Source organism: Heteronotia binoei, chromosome 4, assembly GCF_032191835.1.
Source record: "Heteronotia binoei isolate CCM8104 ecotype False Entrance Well chromosome 4, APGP_CSIRO_Hbin_v1, whole genome shotgun sequence".
NCBI lineage: Eukaryota > Metazoa > Chordata > Lepidosauria > Squamata > Gekkonidae > Heteronotia > Heteronotia binoei.
The window spans coordinates 161,041,157-161,065,627 of NC_083226.1; the positions used below are offsets into that span (position 1 = coordinate 161,041,157).

The window sequence follows — 24,471 nt, forward strand, 5'->3', positions numbered from 1 at the left end:
AACAGAAATCATACCAGCTGGAACTGGGTCAAGGACCCGAAGTGTGGCCGGTGCTGCCCACTGACCAGTCCCCTGCTTGGAAACAGAAAACCTTTTTACTCTTCATTTGAAAAAACAGCACAACATCCCCCCCCCCCGAAGTTCTGCAGATCAGTTCAATGGCTACTTATACCAACAAGTCCCCAACTGACCTTCACGGGAATACACCAGTGTAAACTCTCATTCAGCCAGAAGCGCAGGAAGAGGTTTTATACCGACCGCGGAATGGCACAAATAGTTTCCTGCCTTCAGCAGCAAGCAGTCAGTCAGCCAAGAAAACCGACAAGCGGTCATAAGCAAACACAAACGTATTCTCAGCGTCTGACGTGGAATGTGAAAAAGAGATGCGTATGAAAAAATACTTCGCGGGGAAGTCCTTGGCAGCGTTAACTACAGACGCAAAACTTCCTATCGTAAACAGCTCTGACTTTCCTACTGCAGGAATTGAAGAAATGCTCCGGCATCGCTAAATGTGCAGAAGCCCCTTCCCAGCCCTCCAGCCCCTTGAAACACGTTGATAGAAGGGTGATTTCAAAGCATATCTGAATTACAGAAAATACTTTTTCCCCCCACAAATGCTTCCCTCCCCCCCCTTAGGATTCAGTTTTGGGCACTTTTTAAATTTTTTTTAAAAACCACAATCGTTTTGGCACTTTGGGTTAAATCCTTAGGCACAGTGGGACAAAGTCAGCTTGGCTAGACCTTCTCCATGCATTCGGTAGAGCTGCTGGAATTCGGCGGGCAGCTGATGGGCCTCTTGCCACTTGGTAGTAAACTTGGTTCCCTTTTTGTCATAGTAGTGGTAGGGAAGGTCTTCTCGGTTGTTTGGATTGAACCCAAACGGCCAGAATCCGTACAGGTGGATTTCGTCGCAAATGGCCGATGCGAGAGTATATATAAGAATACCTGTGCTGAGCCGCTTGGGAGCCAGGTGTTTGTTCTTCCAATACCTGTGAAAGAATGGCAAAGAATGATAAGTGGAACCAACAGTGTCCTAGGGAAATGCATTTTTCCATCTGAGGCAGGTCAGACAGTTGTTCCCATATCTTGCCTCTCATGGCCTGGCCACAGTGACCTAGCGGTGGTTACTTCCAGGCTAGATTATTGTAACTCCCTTTACATGGGGCTGCCCTTGACCCTCCTCCGGAAACTCCAGCTGGTGCAGAACGCTGCTGCACAGTTGTTGACATCATTGCCTGTACGGGCACAGATCAATCCTGTGCTGCATGAACTGCACTGGCTACCTATTGAGTACCGGATCCTGTTCAAGGTGTTGGTACTTACCTTTAAAACCCTATACAGCCAAGGGCCAGCATATCTTCGGGACTGCCTCTCCCTGTACGAGCCCCATAGGTCTTTACGATCAGCGACCCAACAACTTTTGGTAATACCCGGCCCTAGAGACGTCCATCTGACCTTGACGAGCGTCAGGGCCTTTTCAGCCCTGGCCTCTGCCTGGTGGAATGAGCTCCCCCTAGAGATCAGGGCCCTGCGGGAACTGGTCCAATTCTTCAGGGCTTGTAAAACAGAGCTCTTTTGCCAGGCTTTCTGCTGAGGCAGTGGACGTCACTTGTTAGTGGTCTCCCCCCTTCATTCCATCCCAGTGTTATAAGATCTGCTGGACCTGGACAATAGGCCATGAATGTGAGGCAGAACTTGCGATTTTAGTCTCTATTGTCACTCTGTAGTTTTAGATTTTATATATTTCAAATTGGCCTTTTATTGTTTTTTATTGTTGTTTTTATGATGTAACCCACCCTGAGCCTGTCCTACGGGAAAGGTGGGCTAAAAATAGAATAAATAAATAAATAATTCTTCACCGTCCCTTCAGGAAGCTTGAAATAGTAGCATGTAGCCAACCATCCATGCATTTCGTGAGCAGGGATTTTCTGCTTCCACCTCCTGTTGTGACCCTCAGGGCTGGACCTAGACTGTCTGGTACCTTAGGCAAGGCTAACTTCTAGCGCCCCCTCCTCCTGCACTGACAAAGTCATTGAGTCACATGGAGAGCCCAATCTGGCCACCTAGAATGGCCACTTATCAATACCATAACATTCTCTGATACTGAGAGACTGGATAAGCTCTGCTACCAGATGGGGTGAGTGCATGGGTTGGATCCAGGCAACTTTCTTTCTCCGTTTTCCTCAGTTCTCCTCCTTACTGCAGCCATTATCCCATCTGGATTTGTCCATGCAGTTGCATGACCTCCAACATGGCCATTTTGGGTGGTCTCTGAGGTCCCCTCCTCTCCGTTTCACCAGAGGAAAAGCTTCTGGGTCCAACAGCAGGGCTTTTTTTTTGTAGTGGGAACTCCTTTGCATTTTAGGCCACGCCCCCTGATGTAGCCAATCCTCCAAGAGCTTACAGTAGACTCTGTAAGAAGAGCCCTGTAAGCTCTTGGAGGATTGGCTACATCAGGGGGTGTGTGGCCTAATATGCAAAGGAGTTCCTGCTACAAAAAAAAGCCCTGTCCAACAGTATGTGCCAAAATCCTTGAGTGCTTGCTAGAATCACTGGACTGAGGCAAGGACATTGAAGCCTCATATGTCCCACATCTTCCAAGGAGCTTTGTATTAATGATGGTTGTTACCCGCTCAGAGCCCATTTGGGAACGGGCAGGCTATAAACTGAAAACAAACAATCAAACAAATTAAAAAACGCCATATATTTTGTTGAAAAATTCACTTATTAAAAAAAGTTGCTTCAGGGCCCCTCCAAGATTAGGGCCCCTGAAGCTTAAGCTTCATTCAGGGCTTTTTTTTTAGCAGGAACTCCTTTGCATATTAGGCCACACCCCCCTAATGTAGCCAATCCTCCAAGAACTTACAGTAGGTCCTGTACTAAAAGCCCTGTAAGCTCTTGGAGGATTTGCTACATCCGGGGGCATGGCTAATATGCAAAGGAGTTCTTGCTACACAAAAAGTCCTGGCTTCATTAGTTTCATAGTAAATCCACCCCTGCCTATCTTTCTCCCAAGTGGGGACCCAAAGTAACTTACATCATTCTTGTCTTCTCCATTTTATCTTCATAGCACCTCTTTGAGGTATAGGAGGCTGAGAGAGTGTGACTGGCCAAAGGTCACCCAACAAGCTCCCATGGCAGAGGTGAGATTTCAGACCTGGTTCCCCCAGATCCTAGTTTGACGCTCTAACCACTATACAACATTAGCTGTTATCACTTTGACTAGAAAGTTCCCAGCACTGACATACCATTGACTGTGTTCTTGCCTCTTCCCACTGGCTCTCATTCTAGAGTAGGGGTGTCAAACATGCAACCTGTGGGCCAGATCAGGTCCCCGGAGGGCTCCTATCAGGCCCACAACCAAGTCTGCTTCTTTCTCCCTCTCTCTTGCTTCTTTCTGTGTCACAGGTTGCTTTGTCAGGATTTCTCAATTGCACAGAAGCTACAGAGCAAAGCCTCTATTTTCTCCATTGGCTGAGGCTCCTCTCTTGGGGGGGGGAGGGAGGGAGAGTGTGCTTTGATATCAACCCCAATATTACAAAAGTGCTAATACTTTAAGCATGTTTTAGTTTAGTTTTTTAAAAAAATCTTTAATTGTGTTTGTCTGTGTCCTTTATAAAGCTTATATCTTTGCTACCCGGTGTTACATCTTATGACAGAAATGGCCCAGCCCAGCAAGGTCTCATTCATGTCAGATCCGGCCCACATAACAAATGAGTTCAACACCCCTGTTCTAGAGCTCCCCTAAAGCTTCCAGTGTGGACCTGCACAGACTTCTATACAACTTGAGATCTACAGTACTGACTTAGTATAATGGCCTGTATCCAACTGTTTTGTGCATGAGTTTTCCAGCTTTCCTCTTCATTCCAGAGAGCCAGTCTGGCACAGTGGTTAAGTGAGCAGACTCTTATCTGGGAGAACCAAGTTTGATTCCCCACGCCTCCACTTGCACCTGCTGGAATGGCCTTGGGTCAGCCATAGCTCTCACAGAAGTTGTCTTTGACAGGGCAGCTGCTGTAAGAGCTTTCTCAGCCCCACCCACCTCACAGGATGTCTGTTGTGGGGGGAGGGGGAGGTAAAGGAGATTGTGACCACTCTGAGACTCAGAGTGAAGGGTGGGATGTAAATCCAATAAATCTAATATCTTCCTGCAGTCGCATTCGGCCTCTGGAGAGACAATTCCCAGGGTTATGGGACCGGGGCAGAGAGATAGCCATGTGGGTTGTGGGGGGAGTGGAGTGAGGAAGGGCAAAGGGGTGAGAGTGCTTCTCCTTCCCCAAGGGGTGGATTTCCTTTCCTTGTCCTTTCCCATTCCAGCCCACCATCCAATATGGTTCTTCCTCAGCACTGATTTCACAGATCTGGGGATGATCTTTCCTGGAAGGGGCTACCAGAATGGAAAGGAAAACTGGAAAACAGATTGGCTAGATCAGGGGTGGCCAACAGTAGCTCTCCAGATGTTTTTTTGCCTACAACTCCCATCAGCCCCAGCCATTGGCCATGCTGGCTGGGACTGATGGGAGTTGTAGGCAAAAAACTTCTGGAGAGCTACCGTTGGCCACCCCTGGACTAGATAAAGTCCAGGGAGTTTTAGTAGACAACACACTGACTCTGTTAAAACTCCTGTGAATCAGGACCCTGCTCCTCAGTTGCAGAAAAGGAAGAAGAAGAGAATTGATTTATACCCCACCCTTCACTTGGAGTCTCAGAGTGGCTTACAATCTCCTTTCCCTTCCCCTCCCCACAGCAGACACCCTGTGAAGTAGGTGGAGCTGAGATAGATCTTTCCAGAACTGCTCTTGAGAGAACAGCTCTGAGAGAACTTGTGACTGACTCATGTCACACCAGCAGTTGCATGTGGAGGAGCGGGACATCAAACCCGGTCCTCCCAGATTTGAGTCTGTGCTCCAAACCATTACATCAAACTGGCTCTCCAAGTTGCCATTGAGTGAATTCACTGCAGGAATGATACATACTTGTTGACGTGTTGTATTATATTTCCTGGCCAGGCCAACTGGACTTTTAATTGTCCTCGATGCTCGATAAAGAAGTCAACCAATGTTCTCGTGACGGTCGCCGAAGTATGGAAGAAAAAGGCCGGGATCCAGAGAATGGCTCCATCAAGTTTCTTCAAGCTGAGAAAAAAGTTATTGCGATCTTGAATGGTCAGCAGGTTGTTATAGTACTTATCCAGAATGCTGGGGTTGAAGGTGGTAAAGTTGGTTTTTCTGCCGACATCCTTCTGGAATGCCTCGGTCGGAGCAAAATTGCAACGGAAAACAAAATCAGACCTATCTATTTCCTCCCCACACTGACTACCCACCAGGATCCCTCCGTTCCCGACAACAGCACAAATGTTGTAGTGCTTGTTCTGAATGGGCGAGACGTCAGGAAGCAGCGCTCGGAAGTTATTGCTAACTGAGAAAACATATTTATGGCTGGAGTAATCGTAGTGCATCAGCTGTCCAATCCGAACCATGCTCTTGGTCAAAGAAAAATTTTTGACCACGTCAACGTTCTGCAGAATCTCCTGCCTGAAAAATAAAGTTAAAAACATTTCCTTAGATATGCACTTTTTTTTTTGCACTTCCCCATGTTCCCCACGACTGCCTTCCCCTTCCTGCTTCCTTACGTGTGAACTGTAAGCTTCCATGGCAAATAGCACAGGGATTTTCTGAGCAAGGAGGTTCTGGTTCCCTTCACTTTTTGTCCCTGCCATTTCCATCATCACCCTAAAACTGGTGGCCCATTTTGAAGTGCCTACCTTGGTCTTCTGATGAGTTATGCCTGCCACAAACAAAGAGCTCCATTATAAACAGCATGGGTGGTGGTGGTGGTGGTGGAGCGAGGTTTCTCAAGATAACCCGGCCAGCATATTCTCATTCCCTTCATGTACGACAATGCAGTTCCCACAACCATTCTGAAACTTGATGAACAAGTTTAAGATCCCCACATTTATTTTCTGATGAGCTATGCTTGCCACAGATGGATGGACAGATGCATATTTTTATTATTATAAATTTTTATTATTATAAATTTATAAATTATAAATTTTACTACTATTTTTTACTATTTGTAAAAAAAATGGAGGGGGGAACCTATAGGCTTGGATACAGACTAGTGTTTCCATGAGTGCAAGGATTTTTGCCCCTGGAGCATGAATTTTCCATCTTTAACAGAACAAAATGTCTCCCAGATCCTATTGGCAGGTCACTTTCCCCCAGGAACAGGATTTCAGGAGGCAAAATGGATTTCCACAGGTGATGGGAGTTGGGCAGGTTGTGCACCATGGGTGGAAATCCGTGTAAATGCCAATCTAGCTCCAAGCTACTGGCATTTAAAGGGCCTCGTGTAGCATGTTGAGAATGGATTCTAATCCCAAACAACAAAACTGGAGTCAATGAATAAGACAAATAAGTAGGTTCTAGATCAAATGGAGCCTGAACTCTCTGTAGAAGCTACAATGACTAAGCTGAGGCTATTGTACCCAACATGAGACCCAGCATGAGAAGGAAGGCCCAACTTGAGAAGGACTGACTCATTAAAGGGGGTCATGGCCCGCAGTTTGCCGTACCTGAGCAAGGCTTTAAGTGAGAGGACATTTTTGAGCTTATTAATTCATAGGGTCATCATAAGTCAGAAGTGACTTGACGGCTCATAACACACACAATCCACTAATGGCATGAATTTTCTGAGTTTGTGATCACTTAATTATCTACACAAATGTGATTAAGTGGCAAACAATAGGTCTAAAAAGCATACATTCCTTGTTTTCACATGATTGAAACATGAACCCACGGAGCTGTCTGAATCAGTCCACCAAGGTCAGTATTGTCTCCTTCAACAGCCAGCTCCCGGCTTTCACATCACCTCCTACCAGCCCTGTAGCTAAGAGTCACAAGCGGAGGGGGGCCATGGGGGTGAGAGCAAGAAGCTGGAGAGGCTAGGGGCCACCCCTCTCCCTCCCACCTCCGGTGTGCTTTAAATTGCATATAAGCTCCAATTCCCTTTCCACCTTTCCTGGAGCTCAGCCTGCAGTGATCAACTTTCAGTTCTGAAATTCAAAAGAAAGCTGATTTGTAGTTCTGTGCTCCCTCCCCATTTCTCGGCTTTCCTGTACCCTTCCCCAACCAGGAGCAGCAGGGCTGCCCACCTACCCACCCATCTTTCGAAATCTGCCTGCTCACCCACCCAACTCTGCTCAGAGTGCTTCAGGGGTGAGGTTGCTGGTGCTGCTACCTGCTTCATGTGCTGAGGCGATCAGGGGGAGGGGTCCCGAGGGGGAGGGAGGAGCCAAGGCTTGGGGAGGAGGCCCGTAAAATCCATAAGGAGGCTGGGCTCTTTGGGCCTGCCTCCCGCCTGATCCTTTTGACTGGAGATGGGATGCAAAATGCAGCATCTTAGAATTCCCATGTCCCAGGTTGGGATTCTTTTTCTAAGATGGTGCTTCCATCTGCCCTTTTTATATGTATCTGAATCAACAAGAATTAGCAACGCTTGAGATTCGCGTTCCAATTAAACACAGATCATTTTTAGCTGATCTCCGCCCCCCCCCCGCAAAAAATCGATTAATTTAGCCGATTAATTGAACTAAATGCTGCAGCTCTAGTAATAAATTTTCACGGTCTCCAATACACAGAAAATGAGTGATGGGGCAGAGTAATAAAAAAACCCAACGTAATCAAAGCTTGGCCATTGACGCTTATTTGTCAAACTCCATTAGAATTTGAAATAGAATGCATTTACTTTGTGATTGTGATCATAACACGATTTACAGGAACATTTTTAAAGCCAATTAAACTCTGGAGGCATTATATGTTTTACATTTCGAGGGCCAGGAAAAAGCTTTGCAAAGAAATAGTGCCGATTCCTTGGGCAACCCACACAGGACGAAGCAGACAATCTTAAATGACGTTAATCAGGGGTCATGTTGTAGAAAAATAGGTAATGGAGCTCATTAGAACATATTAGCATATGCCCCCCCAGCCAAAAGCAACCCCACGCAGGAAAGGAGAAACCCAGGCGAGCAAGGCCTGCTTGGGTTGGCTAGAAATCCACTTGGGGCTCTCCTGGGCTACCCCCCCCCCCAGTCAAAAGGCCAGCAAGCCACCCACTGCCCAAAATCACATAAGAAGTGGAGAAAGGGTGGTGTGGGCTTCTCCAGGGGTTAATGAGGGCTGCTGGGGGTGTGGCAAAGCTCCTGGTGGCTGGCTGGCTGCCCACTCTCCTAATCCAGGGATTGTTATGCAGGTGCACCTCCGCTTCAATGGACAAGGTAGGTTGGTGGGAAGGAGGAGGGGGTGCTGTCAGAAAGGTTCAGGAGCTGTGAATTCAAAGCCTGACGTTAATGATGATGTGCTTGAAGTTTGGATGTCAGTGCTTCTTCCAGAATCCTCATTTGGCATCTCTGAGAGGCATTCCTCTGCCTCTCCTTTGCAGACATATAACTCCTTAATACCCTATTTTGGGGGAGCGCATGGTCAATTATGAATATTAAGATCACTTTGGAGTTTCCCCTCGTGGGAAGAAAGCCAGTTAAAAAAACATTACAGTTTCCATTTGTTCATCATCAAGAGAAAAGAAAAAAACAATTTGGGATGATTTCATTACTAATTTGCTTTTCTTGTGTGCTGTTCTCCCAGGGAATGGTTCAGGCAGGGGATATGTGTTACTCATAACAGTGGGGAGAATGCCAATGGATCTGAAGGCCTCTGAATACCAGCAAGAGAGCCAGTTTGGTGTAGTGGTTAAGTGTGTGGGCTCTTATCTGGGAAAACCGGGTTTGATTCCCCACTCCTCCACTTGCAGCTGCTGGAATGGCCTTGGGTCAGCCATAGCTCTCGCAGAAGTTGTCCTAGAAAGGGCAGCTGCTGTGAGAGCCCTCTCAGCCCCACCCATCTTACAGGATGTCTGTTGTGGGGGGAGAAGATATAGAAGATTGTGAGCCACTCTGAGTCTCTGATTCAGAGAGAAGGGCAGGGTATAAATCTGCAGTCTTCTTCTTCTTTGGGGAGGGCAGGGTATAAATCGAATTAAACATTCTTCAAATGCTGGGTAAAGGCTCAGCATTATTATATCCAGGGCTTTCTTTGTAGAAAAAGTCCAGTAGGAACTCATTTGCATATTAGACCACACCCCCTGATGCCAAGCCAGCTGGAACTGTGTTCCTGTACGTTCCTGCTCAAAAAAGCCCTGATGATATTATTTAAGAAACACTTGAATTGGACTTTAGCTCTGACCAGGTAACAAAAGTAAGGTGCATACAGGCTCCTCTAAACCAAAACTGCTTCCCCCCCCCGCCCCACAACAGGCTGTGACAATTCATTCAGAAGATGTTTTGACAATGAGTGCATTCACACATGTGAAATTACATGCTTTGGAACTGGATTTTTACTGCATAAGAATAGCAAAATCCACTTGCAAACAGTCACCATGTGAAAGCACCCAATGTTATACTTTCAGAGTTACAAATCAAAGATCTGAAAAACAAATGAGGATTTCCACCTGCAGATAGATAGATAGATAGATAGATAGATAGATAGATAGATAGATAGATAGATAGATAGATAGATAGATAGATAGATAGATAGATAGATTCATTCCTTCATATTTGTATCCTGCCCTCTCCGCAAATGGACTCAGGGTGGCTAACAGGTGGCTAACAAATGTGAAATATGATTTGGAATGTCTCTCTCCTTTTTTTCTTCCTGTTTTTTTTCAGTCCTGGATGCCTTGCCCAACTCCCTGAATGTGCAGTTGGACCAACCTGGCGTGGATCATTCATTCATTCATTCATTCATTCATTCATTCATTCATTCGTTCGTTCGTTCGTTCGTTCGTTCGTTCATTCAAAGTATACAGTTTCTCAAAAAAAAGGGGGTGGAATCCCATGTTCTTAACCCCTCTACAAATGCACCTTATTTTGTTTTATTGTTCAGCTGCTTTGGTTTTATTGTATTGTTTTAAATTTGAATTGTCAGTTTTATTGTCTAATTGATGCTGCAATCTGCCCTGAGCCTGTTATGGGAAAGGGCGGAATATAAATTCACTAAATAAACAAATAAAATAAATATGGTGGTGAAGCATGAGCTCTGGAGAAGAGGCGGTTGTGGGGGGCAGGATCACTCTCTTGAAGTATTTGAAGGCCTGTCCATTTAGAGGAGGGCAGGGAGCTGTTCCTGTAGCCAGCAGAGGAGAGGACTCATGATAACAGGTTTGAATTTAGGGTGGGAGGGCACCAGTTGAATATTAGGAAAAACGTTTTTAGAGTAAGAGTTGTTCAACAGTGGAATCAACTACCAAGGAAGGTGGTGAGCTTTCCCTCACTGGCAGTCTATAAACGGCATCTGGACAAACACTTTGCAGGAATGCTCTAGAGCAGAGGGTTGGACTAGATGGCCTGGTTTATTTATTTTATTGGATTTATATCCCTCCCTCCCCACCAAAGCAGGCTCAGGGCAGCTCCTTCTAACTCTGTGATTCTATTATTCTATTGTTTCACATCTTTCCATCCAGACATTAACAATGCAGTCCTAAAAAGACTTACACCCTTCGAATCCCACTGCTTTCAATGGACTTAGTTTTCTTCGAACTGCATTGCAAGCATTAGAGTCTCTAGATAGTGTTAGAAAGATTGCAAAGAAACTGGTCAACCCCATCAACATCTAACGACTAGATGATGTAGTCATATTAAAACTCTGTGGCTGTTGCCTGAGGAACTTTGCAGTTTAATCATCTGCTTTTGTTTGAGGAAACAAGATTTCCTATTGTGCTCCATTATTCTGTCTGCCTCAGCAATGTACCGGAATAGGAAAACATCTTGTAAAACCCTGTGTTTCTTTTGCCAGGCCAGTGTTAAAAGTCAATGCAAACCACAATATAGCTTCTTCATTGAGCAAAGCCAAATAATTTGCAATCAGATCAACAGCCAAAATCTTAGAGTACATCTTTGTTATTGCATGAATTTAGATGGCCACAATGAAATCTCTTCATGATGAAATCTCTTGCGTTTGAAGCATACAATACATCAGCGTGAACGCAATATGTAATTTCTGATTATTCTATCATTTCCTGTTGAGCCTTGGTGAACTTTATTCTAATTTATTGTTAAGAGATTAGGATTAGCCCACAAGATGTTGTATTTATTTGCTCAGCATTTCCTGGGAGTGAATTCTCCTTTCATGTCTTAACTGTGGTTAAGAATATAAATATACACTCACTCTTGCCCATCTTCCTTAACTGCTAATAAGATTACTAATAATTATTATGTGTCAGCATAACAACATAAGAGAAGCCATGTAGGACCAGGCCAATGGTCCATCCAGTCCAACACTCTGTGTCACACAGTGGCCAAACAAACAAACAAAAAGGTGCCATCAGGAGGTCCATCAGTGGGACCAGGACACTAGAAGTCCTCCCACTGTGCCCCCCAAGCACCAAGTTGCAACTGACTCATAGTGGCACCAGAACCATGAGGTTTTCAAGACAAGAGATGAACAGAGGTGATTTGCCATTGCCTCTCTCTGGATAGCATTCCCAGTCTTCCTTGGTGGTCTCCCAGTCAAGTACGAACTATGGCTGATCCTGCTTAGTTTACCAGCTCCATAAGGCTGGGTTATCAGGGTGCAATAATTAAGATCAACCCAATTAAAATTAACCACTGTTTGTTAATTTTACCCGAGGGACCGTCTCTCCCCATATGAGCCCCAGAGAGCGCTGAGGTCAGCGGGAAAGAACCAGCTGAATATCCCTGGGCCAAGGGAGGCCAGATTGAAGGCCACCCAGGATTGGGCCTTCTCTATTGCAGCTCCACTGCTGTGGAATCAACTCCCAGAGGAGGTGCGGGCCCTACGATGTTTAGATCAATTCCGCAGGGCTTGTAAGACCCACCTCTTCAAAATAGCCTTCAACTAATGACAAGCTAAGAAAGTGCTGCTGGAAATGCTTTTAGCTACTGAATTCTACTGAAGATTTAATGTTTATAGCACCATAATGTTAATTTTAATATAATTTGTAAACTGTTTTAATGATGATTTTGTAAGTATAACTGTTGATGTATATTGTATTTTTATGTTGTAAGCCGCCCTGAGCCTGCCCCGGCGGGGAGGGCGGGATATAAATAAAAAGTATTATTATTATTATTATTAATGGACAATATGGTAACATAGTCATTAATTATTGCTAATCTGTGAGGAGAAGGATTTGCCCCGGGGAAGAGACAAGCGATGGGTTGGGAATCACATGATCTTGGGGTGGGGTTCCAATTTGTTAACTGTGGCTAAGGACAACATTATGTCCTTGCTTGTCCATGTCCTCAGTATGATATGACTACTGTTCCAAACCCCATAAAATGGTTATATCAAGCCAGGTACTGTCTTGGATGGAATAAGCACAAGTGGACAATTTGGTATGATATGATGGCCCCCTTCTGACCAAACAAATATATTTCTGAATAAAGCAATAAAAACACAAGGTTAAAAACAAGCTTGCCCAGTTTCCTGTTTCTCTCACAAGATAAATTAACAGATATTAATTAACAGACATTTATTGCCTCATTCTCCCATTCTGACATGTTACTGTTTTATTGGTTTCCCATGGAAATGCAATCCAGACCAAATGTTCTTTCAATTTGTTAATTTGACTATTTTGCCATTGGATTCTAAATTTGTACCACTTTGCCCACTCTTAACCACTGCCCACCAGCTATAAGTAGCTCGGCTCACTGTACCGCATTCTATTGTCTGATGAAGTGTGCATGCCTACCAAAGCTTACATTTGTTGGTCTTAAAGGTGAAACTGGACTCCTACTTTGTTCGACTGCTTCAGATCAACACAGCTGCCGACCTGGAAAGACCTAAACCTGTGTGCTCTTGGCAGATGGAGAGTGGATGCATTGGAGACTGGTTGTATATTATACTTATCACATGAAAGCTCTGCTTGAAGAAGAAGAAGATATTGGATTTATATCCACCCCTGCACTCCAAATCTCAGAGTCTCAGAGCGGTCACAATCTCCTTTACCTTCCCACCGCCCCCAACAGACACCCTGTAAGGACAACTCCTACAAAAGCTATGGCTGACCCAAGGCCATTCCAGCAGGGGCAAGTGGAGGAGTGGGGAATCAAACCCGGTTCTCCCAGATAAGAGTCCGCACACTTAACCACTACACCAAACTGGCTCTCAGAGAAAGCAGAGAAGCAGAGAAAGCTGCTGGTGGTGGAAAATGCCATCAAGGTGCATCCAGTTTATGACGACCCTGTAGGGTTTTCAAGGCAGTAGATGTACAGAGGAGGTTTGCCATTGCCTGTCTCTGCTTAGCAACCTTAGATTTCCATTATGGTCTCCCTGGGGGAGAGGGTCAAAATCACCTACACTCCAAAGAAGGAACTGAGGGCTACCTCCAGCCATTGTGCATCTCTGCATCTCTCTCCTTAGAGACTAACATTTTCTCCTCTAACCCTCCTCCCAACTCCTAGGGAAGGCTGTCCACCAGAGATGAGGGGAGAAGAAGTTGACTGAAGGAAGTCAGCTCTTTTTCACTATAAGTGTGATTCCCATCTTTTCCAGAGCTCTGCACTCCAAGTAATTAGGCTCTGCACTTCAAGTTATTAGGCTCTGATGCAGTGAGTGTAACTTGTAGCCTAGCTTGGAGAAACCACTGGAATGCAGGGAACTGGGACAAAGGGAATGGAGAGTATGAGGATGCTTACAGGGGCTGGAAATAATGGACTTGGTTTAGAATTAAGTAAATCTGTGGTTACTGCCAGGGCTGGCTCACCCACTAGGCAAACTAGGCATTTGCCTAGGATGCCAGGAGGGGGTTGCCGAATTGGGCTCCCCCCTTCTGGTACCCCAGACAAACACTTGATTTGCTGCACTCCTGGCAGGCATCTCCATAAAGCATTTTCTTAAGAGAGCGCAGGACACAATGAGACTTCGCTCCCCCCTCCCTTCCAGATCTCTAGCCAGCCCAAGCAGGCCTTGCTCGTCTGGGGCTCTCTTTTCTTGTGTTGGGTTGCTTTTAGCTGATGGGGGGGTGGCATATTCTAATGAGTTATGCTAATGAGCTCCACCACCTACTTTTCTACAAACAGCCCCTGTTTAATGGTCTTAAAAAACCTCAAGAGCATAGACTGAATTTGATCTCATGTCACTCTCCTGCTAAGCTTTCCTTTAACAGAGAAAGTCTTCCTGCAATAGAGAATGACTTTTTTGATGGAGAAAGGCTTCCTCTGAGGTCACTGCTGAAGGAGGTCCTTTTCTGTTGAAGGAAGACTTGGTGAAAGGGCATCATAGGATCCAGCTTACTGGAAAAAGTTCATAGGATACAACCAACCAGGGCTTTTTTGTAGCAGGAATCCCTTTGCATATTAGGCCACACCTGTAGCCAGTCCTCCAAGAGCTTACAGGGCTCTTAGTAAAGGGCCTACTGTAAGCTCCAGGAGCACTGGCTACATCAGGGGTGTGTGGCCTAATATGCAAAGGGTTCCTGGTACAAAAGTAGCCCTGCAACCAACCATTTGGCCAAACTATTCAGAGGAGTGAATGGCTCTTAACAATATCTAACATGCCATTTTGGCTGGCCTGCCTCTCTCACCTTTGTTGTAGGAATGCTGTTCTGTTGAATGTCCATCTGGGAGTTTTATCTTGCAGCTCTTGATTCACAGAGTTGGTATTGGGCACAAAGGAAGGATCAAGGAACTTCAGAGCAAACTGAGACCTGTAAGAAAAACAGATCACACATCCATACCCTCAACAATCACATTTCAGGCCAAACTATTTACATAAGAACCAAAGGCCAAACTATTTACGTAAGAACATAAGAGAAGCCGCGTTGGATCAGCCCAATGGCCCATCCAGTCCAGCACCCTGTGTCACACAGTGGACAAAAAATCCCCACGTTCCATCAGGAGGTCCACTAGTGGGGCCAGGACACTAGAAGCCCTCCCACTGTGGCCCCCCACAAGCACCAAGAATACAGACCATCACTTCCAAGACAGAGAGTTCCATCTATATTCTGTAGCTAATAGCCACTGATGGACCTCTGCTCCATATGTTTATACAATCCCCTCTTGAAGCCATCTATACTGGCAGCCGCCACCACCTCCTGTGGCAGTGAATTCCATGTGTTAATCACCCTTTGGATGAAGATGAAGATATTGGATTTATATCCCGCCCTCCACTCCGAAGAGTCTCAGAGCGGCTCACAATCTCCTTTACCTTCCTCCCCCACAACAGACACCCTGTGAGGTGGGTGGGGCTGGAGAGGGCTCTCACAGCAGCTGCCCTTTCAAGGACAACCTCTGCCAGAGCTCTGGCTGACCCAAGGCCATTCCAGCAGGTGCAAGTGGAGGAGTGGGGAATCAAACTCAATTCTCCCAGATAAGAGTCCGCACACTTAACCACTACACCAAACTGGCTCTCCAGGACTTCCTTTTATCCATTTTAACCCGACTGCTCAGCAATTTAATTGAGTGCCCAAGAGTTCTTGTATTGTGAGAAAGGGAGAAAACTACTTCTTTCTCTACCTTCTCTATTTATTCTATTACACACAGGAATAATGAAGGGCTAACAGTGCCACACTTCTAATTCCATCAAAGATTTGAAGACTTGAAAAGCTGTGACTCCCTTAGGACTGCACTGTAAAGGAGCAGCCATATCATCCAGTAGATAGAAAAGCATTCTGGCATGTTATGGCTAGAATCTAAACATGTAGCTTCACTGATTCACTTCAATTCCAAATGGATTTGCCATGTTGAATTCATATATCCTTTTTGATATGCTCTTTTTCTGTGCATAAGAAGATTCTTCATGGAGAGCCAAATGCACCATTGTTATAAGGAAGTAATAAGAGCCCTGCTGGATCAGAACAGTGATCCGGCAACCACTCCCACACAGCAGCCAACTTGTTACCCTGGAGAACAAACAGACAGGGCACAGAAACCAAAGCTTCATCCCTGATGTTACCTCCTAGCACTGATACCCTGAAGTTTAATGTCTCTGCCTATAGAGATTTATCTTTAGTCACCATGAAAAGTATGGACTTGTCCTCCATAAATCTGTCTAATCCCCCTTTAAAGCCACCTGTGTTTGTAGCCATCACTGTGCCCACTAGAACACTGAACGTCACAATTAAATTACTCATTGAATAAAGAAGTATCTCCTTTTGTCCATCCTGAACCTACTACCTGTCACCTTCATTGGGTATCTCTGAGTCCTAGTAAAGACAGGAGAGGGAGGAAAAGTTCTCTATCTGCTCTCTCTCCCCCATGCCTAATTTCAAGGCTTTCTTTGTAGCAGGAACTCCTTTGCATATTAGGCCACAAACCCCTGATGTAGCCAATGCTCCTGGAGCTTACAGTAGGCCCTGTACAAAGAGCCCTGTAAGCTCTTGGGGGATTGACTACATCAGGGATATGTAGCCTAATATGCAAAGGAGCTCCTGCTACAAAAAAAGCCCTGCGTTGTGCTTCATTCTCTTTTCTGCTCTTCCTGTCCGCTATGTCCATGGCTTCCCCTTTCCAGGTTACCCTTCCGCTCTTTCTTCTGCCCCAGTCCCTCCCTGGGCAGACCTCTCTGCTGGCCATTCCTCAGCCTCCTGGTTCTCTTGTCCCTAAGGATGCCAGCCTCCAGGAGGGACCTGGAATTACAAGCTTATCTTCAGACTACAAAGATCAGTTTCTCTGGAGAAAATGGATGCTTTGGAGGGTGGACTCTCTGTCATGGTAACCTGCTGAAATCCTTCCCATCCCCAAACCCCATCATCACCAAATCTCCAGGAGTTTTCCAACCTGGATCTGGCAACTCAACTTGTCTCACTGCATGCTCCCTTCCTAGGTCCAATAATCCTTCTATCTATCTATCTATCTATCTATCTATCTATCTATCTATCTATCTATCTATCTATCTATCTATCTATCTATCTATCTATCTATCTATCTATCTATCTGTCTGTCTGTCTGTCTGTCTGTCTGTCTGTCTGTCTGTCTGTCTGTCTGTCTGTCTGTCTGTCTGTCTGTCTGTCTGTCTGTCTGTCTATCTATCTATCATCGTCTGTCTGTCTATCTATCAAACTCTCTCTATCATCTCCCACCCTTCCCTCTGAAGCAGGCTCTGGGCAGCCTACATACCAATAAAACGTTACATAAAACCAATTAAAACATGAAGATAATACAGGATAAGATAATAAACAATCTTTAAAAGATGGTATATTTAATGATGGTGGATAGCTGTACATCCATTCTATTTTGCATCTTGAACTGTTACATCCAGATGTTCCATAAAAGTCATAGGAAGGATCCAGCCTGTGCTTCAAGGTGGTTCAGATCACTTCATTCAGTGTTTCGGTCTCTGATCTTAGCTATCAAAGGCTTGGTGGGAAAGCACAGTCTTGCAGGCCTTGTGGAATTGAGAAAGATCCCGCTGGGCTCTAACCTCCTCAGGAAACTCATTCCACCAGCATGGAGCTGCAAGAGAGAAGGCCTTGGCTCTGGTTGTCATTCTTCCATAGCTAGCCCCTTCCTTAAACAGCATTCTTATTTTCTCTTATGCCTCCTTTTTTAAACCTGGTACCTTTTTGACCCTGAATGGGCTTAGTTGCAGCTTCCATTTTTGAACAAAATGGATTTCAGGCTATGTAATCTGCCATCAGAAATTGTGACTTTTGTTGAGACTGAAACAACGTGATGGTTGTACATTCCATCAGGAACATCTAACTGCAAGTAGCTGTAAACACTGGCACCGATCCCACATTTGGCACTCGCCTCCATTCTGTGTGGGGCTCCTCGCAGCGGCTCTTTTTTGCGGATCCTGCATTGGCATCTCTGGAGCGGGGCTGCATGTTCCCTGCTTGCTCCCTGCCCCATGCAAACTTGGAAGCCGAGAACAAGACCAGGACAAAAGCCAATGAGGAATCCGTATAGAAAAGCACCTCTTAGTATTGAGAAAAAGCTTTTATTAAGGGAGCCAGTTTGCCCAAATTTGCCTAATACTTGACCAAGCTTGTTCAAATGGGCAACAAAAGAAGACCCCCTCTGACCAGAGAACCTTTATTGATTTTTGACCCTACGTGATATTGTGTGTGTGGAGGGAGGGGGGGGGGGAGGAGAGCCATGGATTGTTGCACTTTTTTCTTGTTTTGGGTGACCGTGATTGGGAGAATCTATGGATTCACCTGAACGGCCCCCATAAACTGATGTGTTGACTGGGATATTAACTTTGCCAACTAAGCTAAGATAAGCTGCTGCTGAGATACCATGAGAAGCAGATTGCACAAAACTGGGTTTCACACATCAGGGGGGAAAAGACCTTCCCTGTTAGCATGTACAATCATGTTATTTGAGAGTACTTTTCCCTTGAAACCCAGCCTGAAGAAGAAGATATTGGATTTATAACCTGCCCTATACTCTGAATCTCAGAGTCTCAGAGTGGCTCACAATCCCCTTTACGTTCCTCCCCCACAACAGACACCCTGTGAGGTGGGTGGGGCTGAGAGGGCTCTCACAGCAGCTGCCCTTTCAAGGACAACCTCTGCCAGAGCTATGGCTGACCCAAGGCCATGCCAGCAGGTGCAAGTGGAGGAGTGGGGAATCAAACCCGGTTCTCCCAGATAAGAGTCCGCACACTTAACCACTACACCAAACTGGCCTGAAGCATCAGAAAGCCCCAGGATGTACTGCAAATTGTTGACCAAGCATGGAGACTGACAAACAGGCACCTGATGAACACCTGCAACTCTAATGACTGTCTCTTGACTGATAAGGTTTATAAAATTATGCACGGGATGGAAAGACCTGACAAAGAGAATTCCCCCACCCCCAAAAAATACTAGGACTTGAGGGTGTCCGATGAAACTCATGGGCAGTAGGTTCAGGAAGAACAAAGGGAAACACTGCTTTACCCAGAATAAAATGCATAATTTGCTGCCAGAAGTTGTAGTGATGGCCACAGGAACAAACAGCTTTAAAGGGGGATTAGACAGATTTATGGAGGATAAACCTATGAACAGTTACTAGCCATGGTGCCTGATGGAAACTTCCAAGTTCAGAGGCACTAAGCCTATGAAATCTAGCGCCTGGAGGTAACATCAGGGGAAGGCCTCACACTCTGGAGCCATGTTGGATCAGGCCAATGGCCCATCCAGCCCAACGCTCTGTGTCACACAGTGGCCAAAAAACCCCAAGTGACATCAGGAGGTCCACCAGTGGGGCCAGGACACTAGAAGCTCTCCCACTGTGCCCCCCTCCCCAAGCACCAAGAATACAGCAGGGCTCTTCGTTTGTTCTTATGTAAGGCCTCAGTCTCTATGTCCTGTTGTTGGCCCTCCAGAGGAACTGGTTGGCATCTGTGTGAGACAGGATGCTGGACTAGGTGGACCACAGGTCTGATCCAGCAGGGCTCTTCTTGTACTCTTAAGAAGAGCTAGAACCAACATGTTGTTTTGTGATACTGGGAAAATGTTATGGGTATGGGGTTTTGCAATCCCATGGGTATGCTGGCAATTAATAGGTTAACATTTTGATTGGCTAATATACATCAGGTTTGCTCTTGTTTTTGCAACCTTCGGTTTCAAATAAATTCACAAGGCTTGTGGTTCATCTTGTGAGTTCTCTACTGGTTTAGAACTGATTCAGATTTAGATCGTCTTTATATATGCTTCAGCACTGCCTATTCATCTGCTTATATTCTTTCCTGTAACCATTTGCATCTTACTGATGGTTTGCATTTATGCCTTTTTTATGTATTCCTGTATCATGCCTCTGAATCAGTTTGCAGTTTGCTTTCATAGCATATTATTCAGTAATGCATTTCAACAAACAGTTTAATTCATATCAGTAACATTTTGAAGTCTGCATTTTGCTACTCTGTACCTACCAGGGTTAGAACTCAGAGATGAATAGGGGCCTCTTCCTTCTTCTCTACTCACTTCCTCCTATGTTGCCTTCCTTGAGCAATCCTGGATCTAAACCCTTTCTTGCAAAGTTCCAGCAACTCTCAGCCAATCGGTGCCGGAATCTTTACAAAATTGCCTTGTGATTGGTTCTTCCTCCGTTAGTTAGGCTCTTAAAGTCCCTCCTGCTGCATCCCGTACCCCTTAGAGCTATTTTTGCTGCCTTTTGGAAAGATCTGCTGTGTAGACAGCAAGGGTACCATACTTCCTGCCTCTCTTTGCATGCTTGCAGAGAAGAGCAGTAAGATAGTGATATGAGGTCACTTAGTGGTGGAGAGGTTTCCTGAATTGTGTCTGACTCTTGCCTTGTTTCCAGCCTTATATGCCTCCTAGTGCTTGGTTTATGTCTCCTGACCCCAGCTCTTTTAGGCTGCTGCCCAAGGTCATGGTTTTGACACTGGTGAACTCATAACTCTGGCTCCCTCTTTTCCTGGCATGTGACTCTGACTTCCTGTCACATGCTTGCAGCTCAATGGGTCCCAAGTCTAGAAAGGCTAAAAATCACTGCTGTAATCCATCTCTCCAAATAGTTTATTGTTCCATAAACTTTATTCAGAAAAAAAATTAGGCTCAATGAACCAGATAGTTTCTAAATATGCCTCAGGATTCTGATTTAGATTAACTTTCTTTCTAACTAAATGCAGAGAATAATTGTGGACAGAGCTTTCTTAGGCAACCTAAGCTATCATAGGGACAAGAAGAATAAGGACTGAGAAAATTGTTACATTTTTCCGGGTTTACAACAGCAAAAATTGCAAGCACAATTAAATCACAGTAAGTAAATATAACCAATCCAAACAAATAATAAAGACTCTGTATTACCAGTATCCTTTAAAACAAAGCTCAGCTTTACTTTAAATTTCAATTTTTTGTGGGTGTTTTAATTAAAAAGAAATTGTAACATGATTTCCAAAAGCATAGAGGAACTGGCTGTGTCTAGCTGAACATTGGAATATAAGAAGAGCCCTGATGGGCCATCTTTTGTTCATCTAGAAATATTCTGGTCTTTCACTTTTTGAAATCAGGTTACAACTTCTTTGGGAACATAGTTAAAAAGAGCAAATTCTAGCCAAGGTACCATCAGGTTAATCTGGTATGCGCTTGCAGATATTGCTGCATTTTAAGCACATATAACTACTTTTTTCCTCCATCTGTTTCACTTGTATAATGAAATAGGCTGCTGTATATGTGTCAGTGACACAGGTTGCTTCGCAATTCTGGAAAGTATATTCATGGAGGAGAAATCATGAAACCCATCATTATACTAGATAATTAGGCGTGTTTTTATTGTACATACACACATGAATGCATTTATCATGCATATGATTATCAGCTTGTGTGTTTCACACAGGGCACATTCCTACATAGGAGAATGCATGTGTAAAGTCATATGCGAGGACATCACAAATATGTATTTTGCTGAATGTACCCACACGTACAAGCATCCTGTTGTTCTTACATTTTGCTCACATGGAAGTGATTCCCATGTAGAAAATGTATAATGTGTACAACATGTTCCTAGTCTTTATGTTGACACTATGCCTTTCACTTTTTTTTTGTTTGGTCTGGATTGATATAGGATCAGCCTACACTTTGGTTGAGCAGGTAGCTGCCCCTTCAGACACCTTTGGGGTCTGATGAAGTGTGCTTGGAGCACACGAAAGCTTACGTTCTGAATAAAACTTTGTTGGTCTTAAAGGTGAATTTGACTACGTTGTTCTACCGCTTCAGACGAGCATGGCTGCCACTTGGATCAAAACCTTGGGGTTGTTTCTCCTCCGTTAACTGGTTGCACAACCCATTACATTCTCGTGAGGAATCTCTGAGCCAGCCATGTACAAATGATCCATGCAAGGAGGATTAAGGGAGCCTAGTATCCTTTACAAATAATAAACCATACTTCAGAAGAAGTGCCAAGTTACATATGATGGTGGCTGAAATAAGTATAATATGAGAAAGCCCTTTCAAGCCTTCTCTCCAGACCATAAACAGAACCCAGTCCTAAGCAGAAAATGAACTTAATAACTTACCCTTTGAAATGTTATGACCTGTTTTATATTATTTTTAAACACCTTAAAATAGGCCGTCATTCCCAAACGTCCCTCTGTCGTTATGAAACTAATCAAAACGAAGGGGGGCCGAAGAACAGGCGGAGAATGTCTTATCAGCACCATGGACAGCAACCGACCGATTTCAGCAGCCCTTTGGAAGATTCAAGCCCTGTTTTCCAGCTACCCCAGCGCTCCTTCGGACTCCACCAACTCCTGGACTTTTTGCTAACTTCTTTCCCTTCAGTATAGCATGCGAGAGTTTCAAGCAAACGTGCACGCACATGGGCACACGTGTGTGCATTTGCACACGGGGGGAGCACATTTTGCAGTTGAACCAATGCACGCCTGTATGGTTTTGTTTGATGCCTCAGGGGGCCCCCTTCGCCTTGAAGCCAGAGCAGTTCTCATGACTTCTGGACTCTTGTCTGGCTGTTTCACCCTTCCCCTCCCCCCTTTCCCAATCTCCAGGCTGATCCCTGCACAGAGATCAGGTTTCCCCTGATCTCGTAGGCTGTAAACTGGAAAACCAGCACGCCCAGCGAGATTCTCAAGCAGAATCAGAAACACTGCCTCCTCCAAACCTCACACAACGTGGGATTGTGCAGCAAAACCAGACAGTGAATTAGAAGGGGGGGTGGGGGTTGGTGGGTAGAGAGGAGAAAGAAGCCAGAGATCCTCCATAGCTTTCCTGAAGCAATCGCCTGTCTCGGCTTCCCAGCCGTGGGGAAGACTCGCCTAAGATGTCTCTCTCTATCTCCAGCCAAGGCAACACAAGGGCGCCTGCGCCATTAGCTCGCCCCATGGAATATACATGACTTGGGCAACCAGCCACCATGATGCTCATCAGCTGCTCCCCATATATATATATATGTGTGTGTGTGTGTGAGTGTGAGTGTGTGTGTGTGTGAGAGAGACAGGGAGGCTCACATACACAGACATATACTGAGGAGAGGGTTCTCTACGCCCCCCCCCCCGGCCTGCGTGACCAGATCGATTTCCAAACAAAAAAGTATTTTAAGAGACGGAGCAAAAACAGAGTGGGAGGGCGTTTCGGGGAAAGAGGAGCAGGGATGCAACCATCCTTTTCACCCCCCCCCCCTGGCCCCCCTCCCGCCCCATCCGCCAGCATGCATCTCCTTCATCCGGCTGACCCCCCTTCCCCCTCCTCCGCCGCCAGCACTCACCTAAATCCGGCATGAAACATGTACATCCTGGGGACCCCCGAGTTGGCGTATTTGGGAGTGGTGAAGATGTTGTCTTTTTTCAGGGACACGTAGCTGATGAAGGACAAGATCAGCAGAGCCACGCTGAGCATCACCAGCCCCAGGACGCTCACCACCCGGACCATCTTGCAGTTTCTCATGCCTGGGGGGGGAGGGGGGAGGAAGAAGAAGAAGGGGGGGGGGCGACGTGAGCTACATTGGAGTTAACACACCCAGAAAGCCAGGGACGGAGAGCTGCTTGTGCGTTTGCGTGTGCGCTTGTGTGTGTGTGTGGCAGCCGGGCTAAGGAGGGGGAGGGGGGGGGGAAATCAAAGGATTAATTCAAAGCAGACAAACACACACACACCGCAGGAGCTAAGAGCTGGGAACAATGAAGAATTAAAATAGTCATCACAACAATCAAATGGAGGGTTTGAGCCGCAATGTATTGAAATGGCAGCTGGTGGGTGTGGGTTACAAAAAAAAAGGTGGATCCTGCCGGAAATTGCTGAGGGCTGCCAGATTTTGCCTGGTTCCCTCTTCCAAAGCACACCAAGGCATCACAAACACGCACCGGGTCCTGGAATATTCTGGAGAGGCGCTCTGATGCCCACTTTTGGACCGGTGCCAGGTGTGGTGCCCAGATGCTACCCTGTGAAATATGCCAGATGTAAACAGACCCACAAGAGAGAAAGCCCCCCCCCCTGCAACACTCACATAGGGGGTGAGCTGACATTTTGTATATGACCCCTGAGCCCTCCAACACTACCACCCCCGCCAAAACCTTAATCCCTATACATTCTGGAGAATGTCTTCCAACTTTGTGCTGAAATCCCTGTGCCACAGCACCTAAGAGATACAACCGAGAATGCCAAAGTAGGAAGGAGTGCCCTATGGCCTTGCGGTGGTGCCTCCATAAGATTTGACCTTTTAAAATGAGCATATTTTTATATAACTAACATTCTCTAGATTTCTGCCAAGGAAGATGTAGGCTGTACTTAAAGAGAAATTATGTCAGCGCTATAACTTGTGTGGAAGCCCTGATTATAAGTAGAAGAAGAAGATATTGGATTTATATCCTGCCCTCCACTCCGAAGAGTCTCAGAGCGGCTCACAATCTCCTTTACCTTCCTCCCCCACAACAGATACCCTGTGAGGTGGGTGGGGCTGAGAGGACTCACAGCAGCTGCCCTTTCAAGGACAACCTCTGCCAGAGCTATGGCGGACCCAAGGCCATGCTAGCAGGTGCAAGTGGAGGAGTGGGGAATCAA

At 45.6% G+C, this 24,471-nt stretch overlaps 1 protein-coding gene across 1 annotated transcript; it reads right to left on the reverse strand.

Moving 5' to 3' along the window:
- Nucleotides 1-627: 627 nt before the first annotated feature.
- On the reverse strand, nt 628-23,372 carry ST8SIA3 (ST8 alpha-N-acetyl-neuraminide alpha-2,8-sialyltransferase 3). Its single transcript, XM_060236129.1, has 4 exons — nt 23,183-23,372; nt 14,596-14,718; nt 4,977-5,534; nt 628-989 (listed from the first exon to the last, which is right to left on the reverse strand). The coding sequence occupies exons 1-4, from the start codon at nt 23,359-23,361 to the stop codon at nt 707-709; spliced, it is 1,143 nt and encodes a 380-aa protein (XP_060092112.1). The 5' UTR covers nt 23,362-23,372; the 3' UTR covers nt 628-706.
- Between the last annotated feature and the right edge of the window lie 1,099 nt (nt 23,373-24,471).

Bases quoted from the DNA above. Each gene is read 5' to 3' on its own strand.
- ST8SIA3 (XM_060236129.1), bottom strand. From the start codon at position 23,361: ATGAGAAACTGCAAGATGGTCCGGGTGGTGAGCGTCCTGGGGCTGGTG. The intron at 5,535-14,595 runs GTGAGAGAGGCA...TTTATTTTTCAG, and splicing joins ACAGCATTCCTACAACAAAG to GCAGGAGATTCTGCAGAACG. The intron at 990-4,976 runs GTATGTATCATT...ATTCTTTCACAG, and splicing joins ATAATACAACACGTCAACAA to GTATTGGAAGAACAAACACC.